Raw genomic sequence first — 14,306 nt, forward strand, 5'->3', positions numbered from 1 at the left:
ACTGCATCGTCTTTTAAGATTTTGAATAGCTCAGCTAGAATACTGTCGCCTCCACTAGCTTTGTTGTTGCTCAGACTTCCTAAGGCCCATTGGACTTCACATTCCAGGATGTCCGGCTCGAGGTCAGTGACCACCCCATCGTGGTTATCAGGGACGTTAAGCTCTTTCTTGTATAGTTCTTCTGTGTAATCTCGCCACCTCTTCTTAATCTCTTCTGCCTCTGTTAGGTCCCTGCCATTTTGGTCCTTTATCTTGCCCATCTTTGCATGAAATGCTCCCTTCATATCTCCAATTTTCTTGAAGAGATCTCTGGTCCTCCCTATTCTATCATTTTCTTCTCTTTCTTTACACTGTTCATTTAAGAAGGCATTCTGATCTCTTCTAGCTATTCTCTGGAATTCTGCATTCAATTGGGTGTATCTTTCTCTTTTTCCCTTGCCTTTCGCTTCGCTTCTTTCCTCAGCTATTTGTAAAGCTTCCTCAGCAGCCACTTTGCTTTCTTGCACTGCCCCTTGGGGGACTCCCACAACTCCTCGCGCAGTTCTGACCAGTGGATTGCCCAGTCCTGCACCACAAAGATTGTCGGGGCAGGAGGACCGAGGATGCCTCCAACATTTGCACCAAATGGCAGGTGTCAGTGGGGCTCTCTGGTCAGCAATTTGGAAGGAATGGAGTGGGCTGCTCTTTCCCGGTTGTGGCTCTGGCCTCCGGTTCAGACAGTACAACCGTGGCACCCAGAAACCGCAGGCCTGCCTTCATTTCTGCAAGCGGTTTCTCACAGCCAGGTGTGCCACGCTGAGATGCCGTGGTGGTGTGGGCAATCCAGCAGACCACGGAACGTACAAAACCACCGTGGCCTGCCTGAAATGTGCTGTGTGCATCGGAGCTTTGAGGTTTTTGCTTGGAAGTGCTCCATGCCGGGATCATGTCAGACAGCGCATAATGTGTTGAACAATGCCATGTGCAGTGACAAATGGTACAGAATAGTTCTGTTTGATGATAATCCCACAGTACAATTCCATTCCTGATCTTTTTCAAACCCAAACCATTTTTTCATGTTCTTTATCAGTTGCGAACTTCCTCGCAGTGCTGTGCTAACAAGCAAATGTATTATTGAGGCAGTAGCAAAACCTACCTACTCTCTACCCTAACCTGCTATAAACATGTCTGCTTTATTCCCTGGAGTGTGAAAAATACAGCGGTGTCTGAAATCGTGTGTCCCAGCACTGATGCTCCTGATTTTTTCTGAAATTGCAAACTGACAAGTCAAGCTGTTGTAATTTGTGAGCATTTTCATTCATTTAGAGCTTATCCTGTGATTAATTCCCAAAGTTTGGTGAGGAGGAGTTGTTGTTTCTGAACTGCTGCTTTTCTCAAACGTGGTGTAGCCCTGTGTGTAGCTGGGGCTCTCTGACGGTGCCTCCTCTTCCCAGGGAGGGGAAATACGGCCATGCCGCCTGCTTTGGGCTGCAGCCGGGCTGCTTGCTTGCCAACGGCAGCCGCCAGATCGCCGTTGCTGCCATGGTGGCCAACTTCACCAAGCCGACACAGGACACACCGTCCCTGCTGCAGCACGATGAGGTGGAGACCTACTTCCATGAGTTTGGCCACGTTATGCACCAGCTCTGCTCACAGGTATGGACTGGGGCTGACGAGCAGGGGGCCTGGATCGATCTGGGGAGGGCAGGGATGGCCCATCACCATTGCCTCCGGTCTTGAGGTGGCTTGTGTGACCGTCCCCTGCCGGCTGGGTTTCAGGGGGGCGTTTGGGGATGTGATGTGCTTCTCACAGGCCTTTTAAACGGCTTGGGAAGTTCCCTGGCCAGTGCTGCCCAAGCAACCTTGATCAATTAATGTGGGAGCCCTTGTTTCTCTTTTCCTGGCAGGCTGATTTTGCCATGTTCAGTGGGACCCACGTGGAACGGGACTTTGTGGAGGCCCCCTCGCAGATGCTGGAAAACTGGGTGTGGGAGAAAGAACCGCTGCTGCGCATGTCCAAGCACTACAAGACCGGCAGCCCCATCCCGGATGAGCTGCTGGGAAAGCTTATCCGATCGCGCCAGGCCAACACAGGTGGGGAGCACACAGCTTGCTCCCATTAGCCCCCAAGAGGTGGGCTGGGCTTGTCCCAACAGCCCCTGGGTTGCCCTCTCCTGGTCTAACATGATGGGCAGCTGCACATATCCATCGTTTCGTTTGGAGCGCCTTCCTGGCCTTACCTGTAAATGTTGCAAAGAGTGGACTGGGACTTGTCCACCTGCAGTGTGTGCTTCTGAAGCTTAGGCTAAAGATGTTAGTGCCCTGGCACTGGCTTGGGCCCTGGTTTCTCGAGATCTGCCAGAGAGTCGTTCTCACAGGTTTCTTCACCAACTCTTCCCCGGCCATTCCTCGAGACACCAGAAACCAAACCTGGGTTGTTTCGCATGCAGCGCCATGGCTCTTCCAAGTTGCCGTTGCCCTGCCCCTCTTCCCAGAGCCCGGCAGTCGGAGACCCCTTCACAGGCTGCTCAGCCACTTCTCTGCTTTCTGCTCTTGTGCGCAGGACTGTTCAACTTGCGGCAGATTGTCCTGGCCAAGGTCGACCAGGCCTTGCACACACGGATGGAAGTCGATGCTGCGGAAGAGTACGCCAGGCTTTGCGATGAGATCTTGGGTGTCCCAGCGACTCCAGGTAACAAGCAGGAGACCAAGGGCGCTTCAGACTGGCCTTGGACTCCAGTTCTCTACTGCTGCTGTTCTGCCAAGCTTCCTGTGGCGCTATAGAAGTTCCCCAGTCCTTTAGTCCCACCTTGTTGGGCTTGGCCACCAATGCACCCCGCTTCTGAGTGCTTCTCCAGAAACCCTCAGGTGGAAAGAGATGGGATGTCCCAGATTTAAGGCTTTATAAGCCAAATCCAGCATCTTGAACTGGGTTCAGGAACCAAGTGGTGCAGACAATTCGAAAATGATGTGGGACGTTTGAAAGCCATCAGGCCCTGGCATTTTTTTAGCAGCCGAAATAAGGCTGTCTCTCAGGGCTGCCTCGCACAGAAGGCATGAGTGATCTCGCCAGAGGGGACTGCTAGGGGTTTTTTCTTCTGTTTCCTCTTCAAAGGTACAAACATGCCAGCCACATTTGGCCACTTAGCAGGAGGTTACGATGCCCAGTACTACGGCTACCTCTGGAGTGAGGTCTACTCCATGGACATGTTCTACACCCGGTTCAAGCAGGAGGGCATCATGAACCCCAAGGTAGAGCAAGCACATGCCCTTCCTTCTGCAGGGTGGGCGGAGGGTGTCCAGCAGTTCCCTTTCCTGCTTGCTGATGTGCAGAAACTCTTCTACCTGGGCACCCTCCCTTTTTGCTGTCTGGTTTCGTTCCGGGCTGGAAAGTGTTCTGGGCCCTGCCCCGTCTCTGCGATGGGATCTGGCCCTTGTTCTGTTTCTGTCCCACCTCACTGGAGGCAGGTGGGTCTCCTGGTTCTTCCAAGCACTGTGCCATGCTGAGTGTCTGCCTTAACCCTTTGCAGGTGGGGATGGACTATCGCACCTGCATCCTCTGCCCGGGGGGCTCTCAGGATGCCTCCGACATGCTGCTCAGATTCCTTGGCCGAGCCCCGAAGCAGGATGCCTTCCTGGCCAGCAAAGGGCTGGTGGTGGAGCCCAGTGGGTGAGCCGTGGGCCGCCCCCTCCCTGGCCATGCAAGTCCCTCCTCTCTGACCTTGGTCGTAGCCACGCCGCTCACCCACGATCATTCTTGGCAGTTGCCATTCTGCAGAACTGACGCCACGTCCGTCTTGCTGTGGCCAGCTGTGTGAGAGAGGAAGCCTGCAGCGGGGGGGCGGGAGCACAAGCTGGGTGGCCTAAGGGCTGGCAGCCTTCTGTCAGTCTTCCCTTGCCCAGCACCCCCCAGATGCGCTGCACTGCAGCTCCCTGCCAGCTGGGTGTAGCAGTCTGAGTATCTGGAGAGTGCCGGGTCGGGGAAGACAACTCTGTGGGGGGAGGGGACACATTTTTGGAGCAACAGAGGGAAAATGGGGGGAAAGAAGCAATGAATTGCGATTCAATTGCTCTTTCCAAAAATGTTGCCCAATTCCATACTTCTTCACAAAAATGGGGAGCCAATATGGAAACATAAGGTCATTTTCTACCTCCAAACGGTTCTGGGGAAGGAAAGGCAGGGCAGGCTGGGCCAAGGGGCTGGAACCGGTCTCTTTTCTTGGCAAGCACGTGCCTAGATGGTGGCACGCAGGCAGCCATTGCTCCAGGGTGGCCCTGCTCTTTGCAGACTGACCCGCCCTCGATCCACCTGCTCCTGGGAGCCAGTTGCAAAGGCAGCCTTCCCTGCTCAGCTTCTCAGGGGTCCTTCCAGCTCGGCTTGCTTGGTGTAGGCTCTGCACACCTTTGCTTGCAAGTGAGGCTTCCTGTGTTCCTGGGCTTGCTTGCAGGCGAATGTGCCTGGGATCCGGCCTGGGTCAGGGGATGAGGGCCGCCCCAGGAACCAGGGGCGCATGGCACGCAGCCAACCTGCACCCATATGGTGGGGGCAGGTGCTCTGCATGCGGATGCTGCTGCGGAGGCTGCATGTGGGGCCCTGGATGTTCTCTGGGGCACGTGCAGCTGTGTGGGTTAGGACTCCCAGGCTCATTTGATGTCCAGTGTCTATGGGTTCTATGTCTGCCCCTTTGGCCCCGTTCACTGGTCCCTGTTCTGTGTGTGTTGGTTTCTGTGTCAAATATTCTGGCTTTGGACTGGCCCAAAGTTTTTTTCTTTTCACTTACTGCTTCCACCCAGATGTTCTTGGTCACACAAAGAACAAAGGGAAATAAGTCTTGGAAGAAGGGAGGGTTCCACACGCAGGCCAGGGCGGGAAGGGAGTCGTGCCTCCTGGGGCAGCGAAGCGGCACTCCTCTGCCCCAGCACCTGTACCGGGAGGCCTGGGGGTGCCTGAGACCACCTTGGATGGTGTTGCAGGTCAGCAGAAAACTAAAAATTGCCATCCCTTCTGGGGGTACTGTGAAAGTCTATAGGAAAAACACACCTGGCCTTTCTGCCTTTAATGCTTTTTGGTCTCAAATGGATTGCAGATGGAACATTTTCCTGCATGGGGCACCCTCTCCCTTACTGCTCTTAGAGTTTGGGGTTTAGATATTTTGACCAAGGCTCACCCAATAAAGTTTCTAAAAATGTTAACTTGGAACCAAGTCCTGTATCTTGAACTTGCTCACCCAGGAAGCATTTCCGTGGCGGATGAGACATTTGTGTGGCTGGTGGGCATGGGGGAAAAACAGCGGGTGGCTCTGGGGCTCGTTTGGTCCAGAACAGCCTCCTGGGGCCAGCATTGGACCCCTCTACACTCCTGGAGAAGACCTGTTAGATACTGACCTTGAGAGGCTCGCCTGCCTCAGTCATCCCTGGTGATGCTGCTTAAATCAGCTCTTGATGTCAGGCCATGAGGACTAGCACCACCATGGTTTTGTTTCTTCCAAAGGACCAAGGGAGAATGAGCCTCACACACTCTAGGAAACAGGGAAGGTGATCCTCTGACACCCATAGCAGGAGAGGCTGAAAGAGGAAAGCTCTTTGGTTGTGTCTGTTTTAGTAAGCTTCCTCAGATCCATTTCCAAGTAGTTACAGAAAGTTGTAAGTTGCCCCATGTTGCGGTCTACAGTTTAATATGCAGGAAAGTTACTTTATACCACGGGTCCTCAAACTATGGCCTGCGGGATGGACCCGGCCCGCCAAGGCCATCCATCTGGCCCACGCCGCTGTTCCCCACCCGTGAGCTTGCTGCATGGGCAGGGAGGTGGTGGCTTGCTCGCTCGGAGCAGCAATTGCCCAAAGCATCCAGTTTTGAGCACCTCCAGGGCATGAAGCCAACGGATTGAGCTCTGAGGACTGTTGTGGCCAAGGAGGTCGACTTGAGCCCAGAGGACAAACACAAAAACCCAGTCAGACTTCCCCGTTTTCTCCTCTTTGGTGGTGCATGCTTTGGGCGCTCTTTTGTCGGAGCTGGTAATCGGAAGGGCTTGCTGAGCCGCTCCTGGAGCTCAAGCGATTCAGCAGATCCAGAAGGGTGACAACCTGCGAGCAGAGCCCCACCTGCCCAGCCCTGTCTCGGAGGGAGCCTGCGAGGGGCAGGGAGGCACGTCATCTGCAAGGGATTGTCAACAGGAGAACAGGCCGCTGGTTCCCTCTTGCTCTGCTGCTTGCCCAGCACCCCTCGGGACGAGGCCGGTGGAGAAGCCCCAAGCCTGGCCTCCCTTTTGGTCGGGGGCCCTCCTGGCGAGGCTCTGGGGCTCTGGGGCTCCACCTTTTCCTCCAGTGCAGCATCTTTGACATGGCCCCTTGGTGTGAAAGCAGACATGCAAACATACATCCCAGATCCCTTTGAGGGAAGCCTACATATCATTAACAGCACGGTTGAACCCGGGAGATGTCTGGAAGTCAGTTCCTTTACTACAGAAGTAGCTCCCGCGTAGTAAATTCCCACCAACAATCGGGCCTCCCGGCCTGTAACAGTCTGTTGGTGCAGACAGCCGGCTCACAGCACAGCTGGTCCTCAGCATCCTCTGGGCGGCCTGAGGCAGGAGCCAAGCAGCAGCGAGGCCAGCAGGATCCTCAGCGTCCCTGGCCTCCCCGGCCAGAGAGACACAGGCAAGCAGGCACTTGGCGGCCCAGCCCAGCAGGGGACTGGATCGCCGGGAGGGATGCGAGATCCCGAGTGACTGGACCTCACGGGGAGGGGCCCAGTTCCCATTTGCACCAGGTGTGCTTTCTCTGGGATTTCTGTGTTGTTGACCTGGACTGAAATCCCTGTGGAATTGATGAAGAACTTCTGTCAGTTCCATAATTCCAGGGCAGAGAAATAAGCACACCCGAGAACATCAGCAGCGGAAAACAGTGTTGCATCATTCCTTTCTCTTCTGCAGTGGGGGCCCGAAGCAAGTTGCCATTTTCTGCCCCTTGCCATGCATTCTTCTGCCCCCCCCCCACCACCATTCAGGATGGGGACCAGGCTCGGGCTAATGTTTGCCAGGATATTGTTGGGTGAAAAAGAAAAGGGGTGTTTCCTGATTGTAGCAGTGCAGTGGCATGTCTGGAAGAAAGGCCTGCAAATTCAGAAGTCATCAAATCCTCCGGGCCCAATTAGGAGGGTCTCCTGGCAAGGACCGATGGGATTGCCACCACGTCCAGTCATTTGCCCAACAGTTCAGTGAAGTGGCCAATCTCTGGATTGTTGTGGTGTGGAGATGCGGGACCTCTCAAAGACAGCCCAAATGGCCATCAGCTAATTGAAGGAATGAATTTCATCCCTGTGCTGCCCCATAGTTAAGGTTGCCTGGGCAGCCAACAAGAGGCCTCTCCGGGAACACTCAGGCCTGCACCCAGCTCTGGATGCCCCCAGGAGTCGGGCAGCGCTTGTCTCCTGGTGCTGGAAGCATGGGCAGGATGCCCCACTATGTCTAGCATGTCAGGTGGGCGTTGTGGGAGGTTTTCACAATTCAGTGGTGGAATAGGGAGTGCACAGAGCTGCACACAAGCCTGGGAACCCCCGAAAGTGTGTGCCATGTGCAATGGGCCCAGTGAGGAAGGGAATCTGCTGTTGAACAAGTAACCCGGAAGATGAAATGTTGCCTAATTCTGTTAGCTGCTTTTAAAACATATACTTGACAAGAAAGTCAGCTTTGGGGTGTTCTCCAACAAGTGAGTTGTTTACTGAATTTTCCTTATTAAATGGCTTCTGGTGTTAAGATCAGGCCTCAGCCTGATAATACAGCATTTGGGGAGAAAGATGCAAGCCAGGGGACCAGCCGCAGAGGCCAAGATGGAGAAGACCTCCACGGCCACCATGAGCTTCCCCTTGGTGCTCAGGCAGGTGGGCACAAAGGAGACCCACACGCTGCAGAAGACCAGCATGCTGAAGGCGATGAGCTTGGCTTTGTTAACACTCTCAGGTACTTCTCTTGCTAGGAAAAGCACCATAAAACTGATGAGGAAGAGGAAACCCCAGGTAGCCTGAGTTGATGTAGAGCATGGTGGCGAACTGTCCTTACATTTCATGATGATCTCTCCAGCCAGGTACAGCAGTCCAGATTTGGGAAAAGGGGAGAGGTCCGCAACCAGACAGCACAGCCTGGATGAGGGGACTGACCACACAATGTAGGTTGCCAGTGGTCTCCCCAAGAGCTGATTTGCCATGTTTCCTGGCTTGGTGGCCATGAAGGCCAGAAACGCCACAATAGTTTTGGCCAAAATGGAAGAAATGGAGACAGAGAAGTTGATGACAAAAGCAGATTGTTAAAGATAGGTGGTCAATAGGAGAGATGTGATTGAAGAAAAGAAGGACACAAAATAAACTGTCATGAACCCATGACTTGGTAGGAAACCAAGTGAAACATAGAAACAGCGCGAGTCAGAAGGGGTCTCCTGGACCATCTAGTCTGACCCCCGGCTCCAGCCGGCTCCGCTCACGACATGCCCACCATGTGCATGTCCAGCCTATCTTTGAACACCCTCACCGAGGGTTGCAGGAGGTGATGAGAGGAGGGAATATCGGATGAAGCTGGGGATTTAGGGGCACAGACTAGAAGTTGAGGAGCTCCTCAGGGAACTGGACATTACCAAGGCACCAGGCCCTGATGGGTTATACCTGAGGGTACTTAGGGGCTTGGCAGGGGAACTCTCATGTCTGCTGCCCTCCATTTTTGAGGCCTCATGGAGAACGGGTGAAGTTCCAGAGGGCTGGAGGTTGGCATCAGTGGTCCCAATCCCGAAAGGGTAGCAGAGGGGACATGGGAAATTATACACCAGTTAGCCTTTTGTCCATTGTGGGAAAAACAATGGAAAGGCTCATAATAGAAACTTCTCTGAAGTCCCTAGATCGGGAAGAGAGGTTGGCAGTCACACAACATGGTTTCCACAAAAAGGGGTCCTGCCAGACAAACCTTGTGGGATTCTAAGACAAGGTTTCGAGATGGCTGGATGGAGGGTATGCAGTGGATGTGGTTTACCTGGGTTTCAGCAAGGCCTTTGACAAAGTGCCCCATGATATCCTGGTGGAGAAATTGGGGAGTTTTGGGATACACCAAAGCACTGTCCGGTGGCTTAGGGCATGGTTGACTGACCGAAAGCAGAGGGTAACCATTAGTAGAGGGTAACCATTAGTGAGGAACCATCAGGATGGTGGACAGTGATGAGTGAGGTTCCCCAGAGCTCAGTCTTGGGACTGATCCTATTCTATCTTTTCATCAATGACATGGAAGAAGGGGCGAACAGTCTGCTGATCAAATTCGCAGACGACACTAAAACTGAAGCAGTGGCTACAACTGAGGAGCAGGTACTCCAGATCCAAAAGGATCTGGACAGACTATGGAAGTGGGCAGGAGACAACAGGATGGCGTTCAACATGGATAAGTGCAAGGTCTTTCACTTGGGGTGTAGGAATGGGTGTCATATGTACAGATTAGGAGTCAAGTGGCTGGAGAGCAGCACTTGTGAAAGGGACCTCGGGGTGCTGGTTGATTGCAGGTGAACATGCACCAGCAGTGTGACGTGGCGGTCAAGAGGGCAAAAGCCACACTTGGATGCATAGCCAGAAGCGTGGCTTCTAAATCAAGAGAGGTATTATTGCCGCTCTATGCAACTCTGGTGCGCCCGCAGCTGGAGTATGTTGCTCGCGTCTGGGCCCTTCATTGCAAGAGGGATATAGCAAAGTTGGAATCAGTGCAGCGAAGGGCCACAAGGTTGGTGGCTGGTTTGCAGGGAAAGCCATATGAAGAGAGACTGAGGGAGCTTGGTCTTTTCAGCCTTGAGAGGAGGAGACTTAGAGGGGACCTGTTAGCAACATACAGGTACTTGAGGGGGTGCCACACAGATGTGGGACACTACCTTTTTTCCTCTGCAGTGGAGGGCAGGGCATGTTCCAATGGAGCAAAGCTCAGGGAACCAAGATTTAGGGTGGATATCAGGAAGTACTTCCTGACGGTTAGGTCCCCTAGAATATGGAATGAGCTTCCATGTGAAGTGGTTGAGGTCCCATCAGCGAGGGTTTTTAAGGATAGGATGGTCATGCACATTGGAGGCATGTCATGAATGGAGCTGGCTGGAGCCGGGGGTCAGACTAGATGGCCCAGGAGACCCCTTCTGACTCACTCTGTTTCAATGTATTCTTCCTGCAGAGACCAGCTCTGTCCTCAAGGGTGGAATGTGAGCCATCCCTTCTCAAGCTTACGGTCCGTCTTTGATTTAAATCTGGCAGCCACAGCACTCAGTCCAGAAAAGGAACAGCACACCCACTGCTCGTGGCACCCCTGGACCAGGCCCCTTTGCAAATAAGGACATTGTCTAAGCAGAAATGCACCCAGGAAGTATGAGGAATGGACAAGTGTCCATCACCAGCATTGCCATCTTGGGGGGAAGCAGAGTAAAGCAAAGGCCATTGGCTGCATTGGCCAGATTACCTGGCATTGGTGAGGATCTGTGCAGATGGAGAGCCAGGGAAGGGGGAGGAAGAACACGATCCAGTGATTCTGTGTGCAACCAACCACGCCTCTGCTCCACAGAGTTCGCAAAGCACGTTGTGTCTGCTGCAAAAATGAAAGGACCTAACACAACTCAGAAAGGAAATATCTCAAAAATGTGATCCATGGAAATGGGAAGAAAACACAATAGTGGGGAGCTACAAAAATTGTTCAAGGAAAAAGGGCATGGTAGTTGCTACTGAGGGTACCTGCTCCATCTGATACCTGGATGACCAAGTGCCCACCATGCTCAGCACTCTGCCCACGCAGGTTCAGGTCCCATGGGAAAAACTCATCAGTAGAGGTTTGTCATTAGTCTTGAAAATGTCTAGAAGCAAAGAGGGAGGAAAACACAAACAGATTTCATCTTTATATGTGTTACTGATTTGCTGGGCATCTTTATTTTATTATTGAAAAAAGAGACAAAAACAGAAAACCAAAATTTCTGAGACCCTGTGAATGTTTTGCACATCTCTGGAATGCCTTCCCCACTGACTGCTTAACATGTGCTGCATATTCAAGAGCTGGAGAGGATGACCCTTCCCCTGGGTCGCAGGTGCGAGTCCTGCGCTGAGCAGGTGGTTGGACCTGGCAGCCTTCTAGGCCCCTTCCCACTATGTGATTCTATCCCAAGTGCTTTTCAGTGTATGTATTTACGCCATTTTGATTTCTAATTCTAGTATTATTATTTTGAATTCATTTAAGGAATTGTATTGTACTGTGTTTATGGTCTGTTGTAAAGAGTGTAAACAGTACACAAGCGCTTGAGTGCTACAACCCTTTGGGATTGCAGGCACGGGGATTTTTTTCAGACCTGCCTGGAGATGCCAGGCAGAGAACACAGGGTTGCTCTTCTTCCTGCGAAGGGCGCTTGCTCAGCCGGACAAGAACAACGCTCTGCCCCCCTCCAGTGACTTGGCAGCCCTTTCTCTTGCCTGGGGAGATCAAGGCTGCCCTCCAGGGAGAGAAGTGCCGCAGCTTTCATTCCCCCGAGGCCCCAGAGCATTTCCTGCAGTCGCACCTCTGGAGCCCACACAAGAACATCTCAGTGACTGGTGAAGACTGAGCCGGGGGAGCCCCAAAATCCACTCCTTCAGCATTCATAGGAGAAAATGATGCATTTGGGAAGAAGATCCATTTTATCTCTCTTGCCATTTTCCTCTCTCATGCTGCTGTTAAGTTGGACATTCCTCAGAGGAGCAAGGATCTGTAATGGCAGAGAAACATAGGGAATGGGGGTAAGTTGAGTGAGCTCTGCAGTCTTCCAATATTGGATGGCTACCATGAAGTTTGGAACGGCTTCCCCAACCATCCACTCAACTGCCTGCCTTTGTGCTGTGCTAATTAATGAACAAGTTCCGTCTGGATGGGGGGCATCCAGCTGGAATGTGCCTGCCAGGGATTGGTGGGGATCTGGGTGGCCCTGCTTACTCAGGTGGTGCTCAGGGTGTGTGCGCATGCAGCCCTTTCCTCATCCATCCCAGCTTCTGTGGTGAAAATAAGCCAGAACTGGGAAGTAAGGAAATGTTTACATCCTTGCTGGGCCTGCAGTAGAGATCCTAAAATCAGAGTGATGAACCAGAATAAACCTATCCTGTGTGGAAGCTTTGGGAGAGTGGGGATATAGGGAAAAGCTCGCTGTAGATCCATTTTCTTCCAGAAAAGGGGACAATGGTGTTTTATAGGTTTACTAACATTTGTTCAAAATCTTGCAAGTGTTTAAGCTACCTTCCAATCTTCGTAATTGCTGCTTCCCTAAACAAAACGCTTTTCTTTTGACTGGGAAAAATGATTGTGTTTGCTGCTGCAGCGGGAAAGGCGAATGGGAAAGTGGCTGGTGGCTGGTTTGTCTTGCTGGAAAAAGGAAAAAGGTACTGAGAACACTCGTGGTGGGAATCAAGGGACTCCCAGAAAGAAGAGAAAAGAAAAGATCCTGAGGAAAAGGATTTTCTTACAACATGAGGAACATTGTTGGGTACATCCTTTGACAATTTGTGTATAATTGTGTTTAGTGGATAGCCTGAGCAGTGTCAGGCTGAAGTGCAAAGGAAAGCATGTAAAATCAAGGGTAAGACTGGTTGTGATGAGCCACTAGATCGTTCCAGAGGCAGCTGAGGGTGTCCGTGTGGCGAGCCCTGAGAATAGAGACCAGCGTTGGACGTGGCTCCTGGCCACACTAGGGACTGCTGTTGGAAGTCCTCCTTGCCAAACAGGCAATGCACTGCACGTGTGAGCGCACACACGCCACCGCGTTTGGTTTTCCTCCCCGCTGCAGGTGAAGCTGTTTGTCTCCTGGGAATGCAGAACGAGACCGAAGGGCAGCAAGAGGTCGCTGGATGTGGTGTGCGCGCCACGTGGGAGGCAGACTGGCTCGCTCTTGCTGGGTGTGTGTGAGGCTCAGCAGGGGACCCCCAAGCCTTTGGAAGGTCTGGTGGGCAGGGTCTCCCTTTGAGGGCAGGGTCTCTGAGGCTGCGTGGGGTGCTGACCTTGGGGAGTGGGGTGGATGTGGCTGGAATGCCCCCGAGTGCTGGGTGCTTGGCATGTGGGAAAGTGTGAGGGTCTTGAAATGTTGATTTGGTGCATGAGGGAGAAAGAAGGGAAGAAATGGAATGCAGCTGCTGATACTTCGGAAAAGGAAAAAGGGGGCAGCCCCGGGAGACACATGTTTGGGATCATGACCAAGTTGCCGCAGGTCCATCTTGTTTGCGAGAGCAGCTGGCGATTGAGAGGAATGGGTGCCGTTCTTCCTTGGAGGTGGGAGGGGGCCTGGCTGGGCCAGCCTGCCGAAGGGATGCCAGCTGGAGACTCCATCAAGTTCTCAGCTCTATGGCCAGACGACAGAGCTGGGAACAAAGAAGACGCTCTAGCAGGAAGGTATCACCACGTAGTGAGTGCCACAGAAGCAGCATGCACAGAGAGCCCCTGAGCATATGCAAGGTACTTTCAGCCACAGTGGAGGCGGGCTTGGGCTCACACAAAGAGGCTAGGCAAGCAGGAGAGAGAGAGTCTGTGAGCCTTCAAAGCTTCTGTTGCCTCATGGAGAACATTTGTCTGAAGAGAGGACTGTTTAAACAATGGGCCCCTTAAGCACCCTCAAAAAGGGGCTGGGGGAATTTTAAGGAAAGGAGCCTTCTAAAAGCAATGTTGTGAGCATGATTCAATGGTCATAAAGGAAGAAGGAAGTGCAGGACCCAAGCTTTCCTCTCTGTCCAGAGACTGGATGACATTCTGCTGTTTCTCACTTGGACTCTGGGCTGGCTTAAAAACCCATCTTCTGAATCCTGAGTCTATCAACTTGTCACTCCAATGTCACAGCTGAAGGACTGGATGGGAATGGATGAAAGCCTTGCGTGGGTGGGTAGGTGGGTGGGTAGGGATTCCTTACCTCAATCCCTATTTTACCTATTTTTGTTAACAAGAAGTCAGTTTGCTTTAGCAATATTGCCAGATATTGCTGATGTACCCTAATGGGACTGCAAATTCAGGAGAGTCCTGGAATGGCAGGGTGTGTTTTACACCAGCATCAGAGTTGGAGTTTTGCCAAGGCCTTCCTCTCATAAATGGCCCAGGCATGTTGTGCGATAATACGGCAGGAAGGACATTCTGAAAGGGTGGAAAAGAGACTTGTACTGGGACAGAGTTAGAATGGCTGGAGACTTTCCATCTTCTTTTCCAACTTTCCACAATTTCTTCTACAACTAATGTGAGCCTTCGAATAACCTGATGGCAGGTGAAGAGATCATCTGTCTACTGCAAGCTTTCTTGATGAGTGTGAAGTCCTTTTTATTCACCTAAGCTGTACTC

General features: G+C 52.4%; 1 protein-coding gene across 1 annotated transcript; it reads left to right on the forward strand.

Moving 5' to 3' along the window:
• Positions 1–1,412: 1,412 nt before the first annotated feature.
• On the forward strand, positions 1,413–5,172 carry LOC123017626 (thimet oligopeptidase-like). Its single transcript, XM_044419111.1, has 5 exons — positions 1,413–1,635; positions 1,887–2,073; positions 2,543–2,671; positions 3,095–3,231; positions 3,510–5,172. Exons 1-5 carry the CDS (start codon positions 1,522–1,524, stop codon positions 3,651–3,653), a joined length of 711 nt encoding a protein of 236 aa, XP_044275046.1. The 5' UTR covers positions 1,413–1,521; the 3' UTR covers positions 3,654–5,172.
• The last annotated feature ends 9,134 nt before the right edge of the window (positions 5,173–14,306 follow it).

The sequence above is a fragment of the Varanus komodoensis genome, unplaced genomic scaffold (assembly GCF_004798865.1).
Source record: "Varanus komodoensis strain SLA01 unplaced genomic scaffold, ASM479886v1 scaffold99, whole genome shotgun sequence".
Classification (NCBI taxonomy): Eukaryota; Metazoa; Chordata; class Lepidosauria; order Squamata; family Varanidae; genus Varanus; species Varanus komodoensis.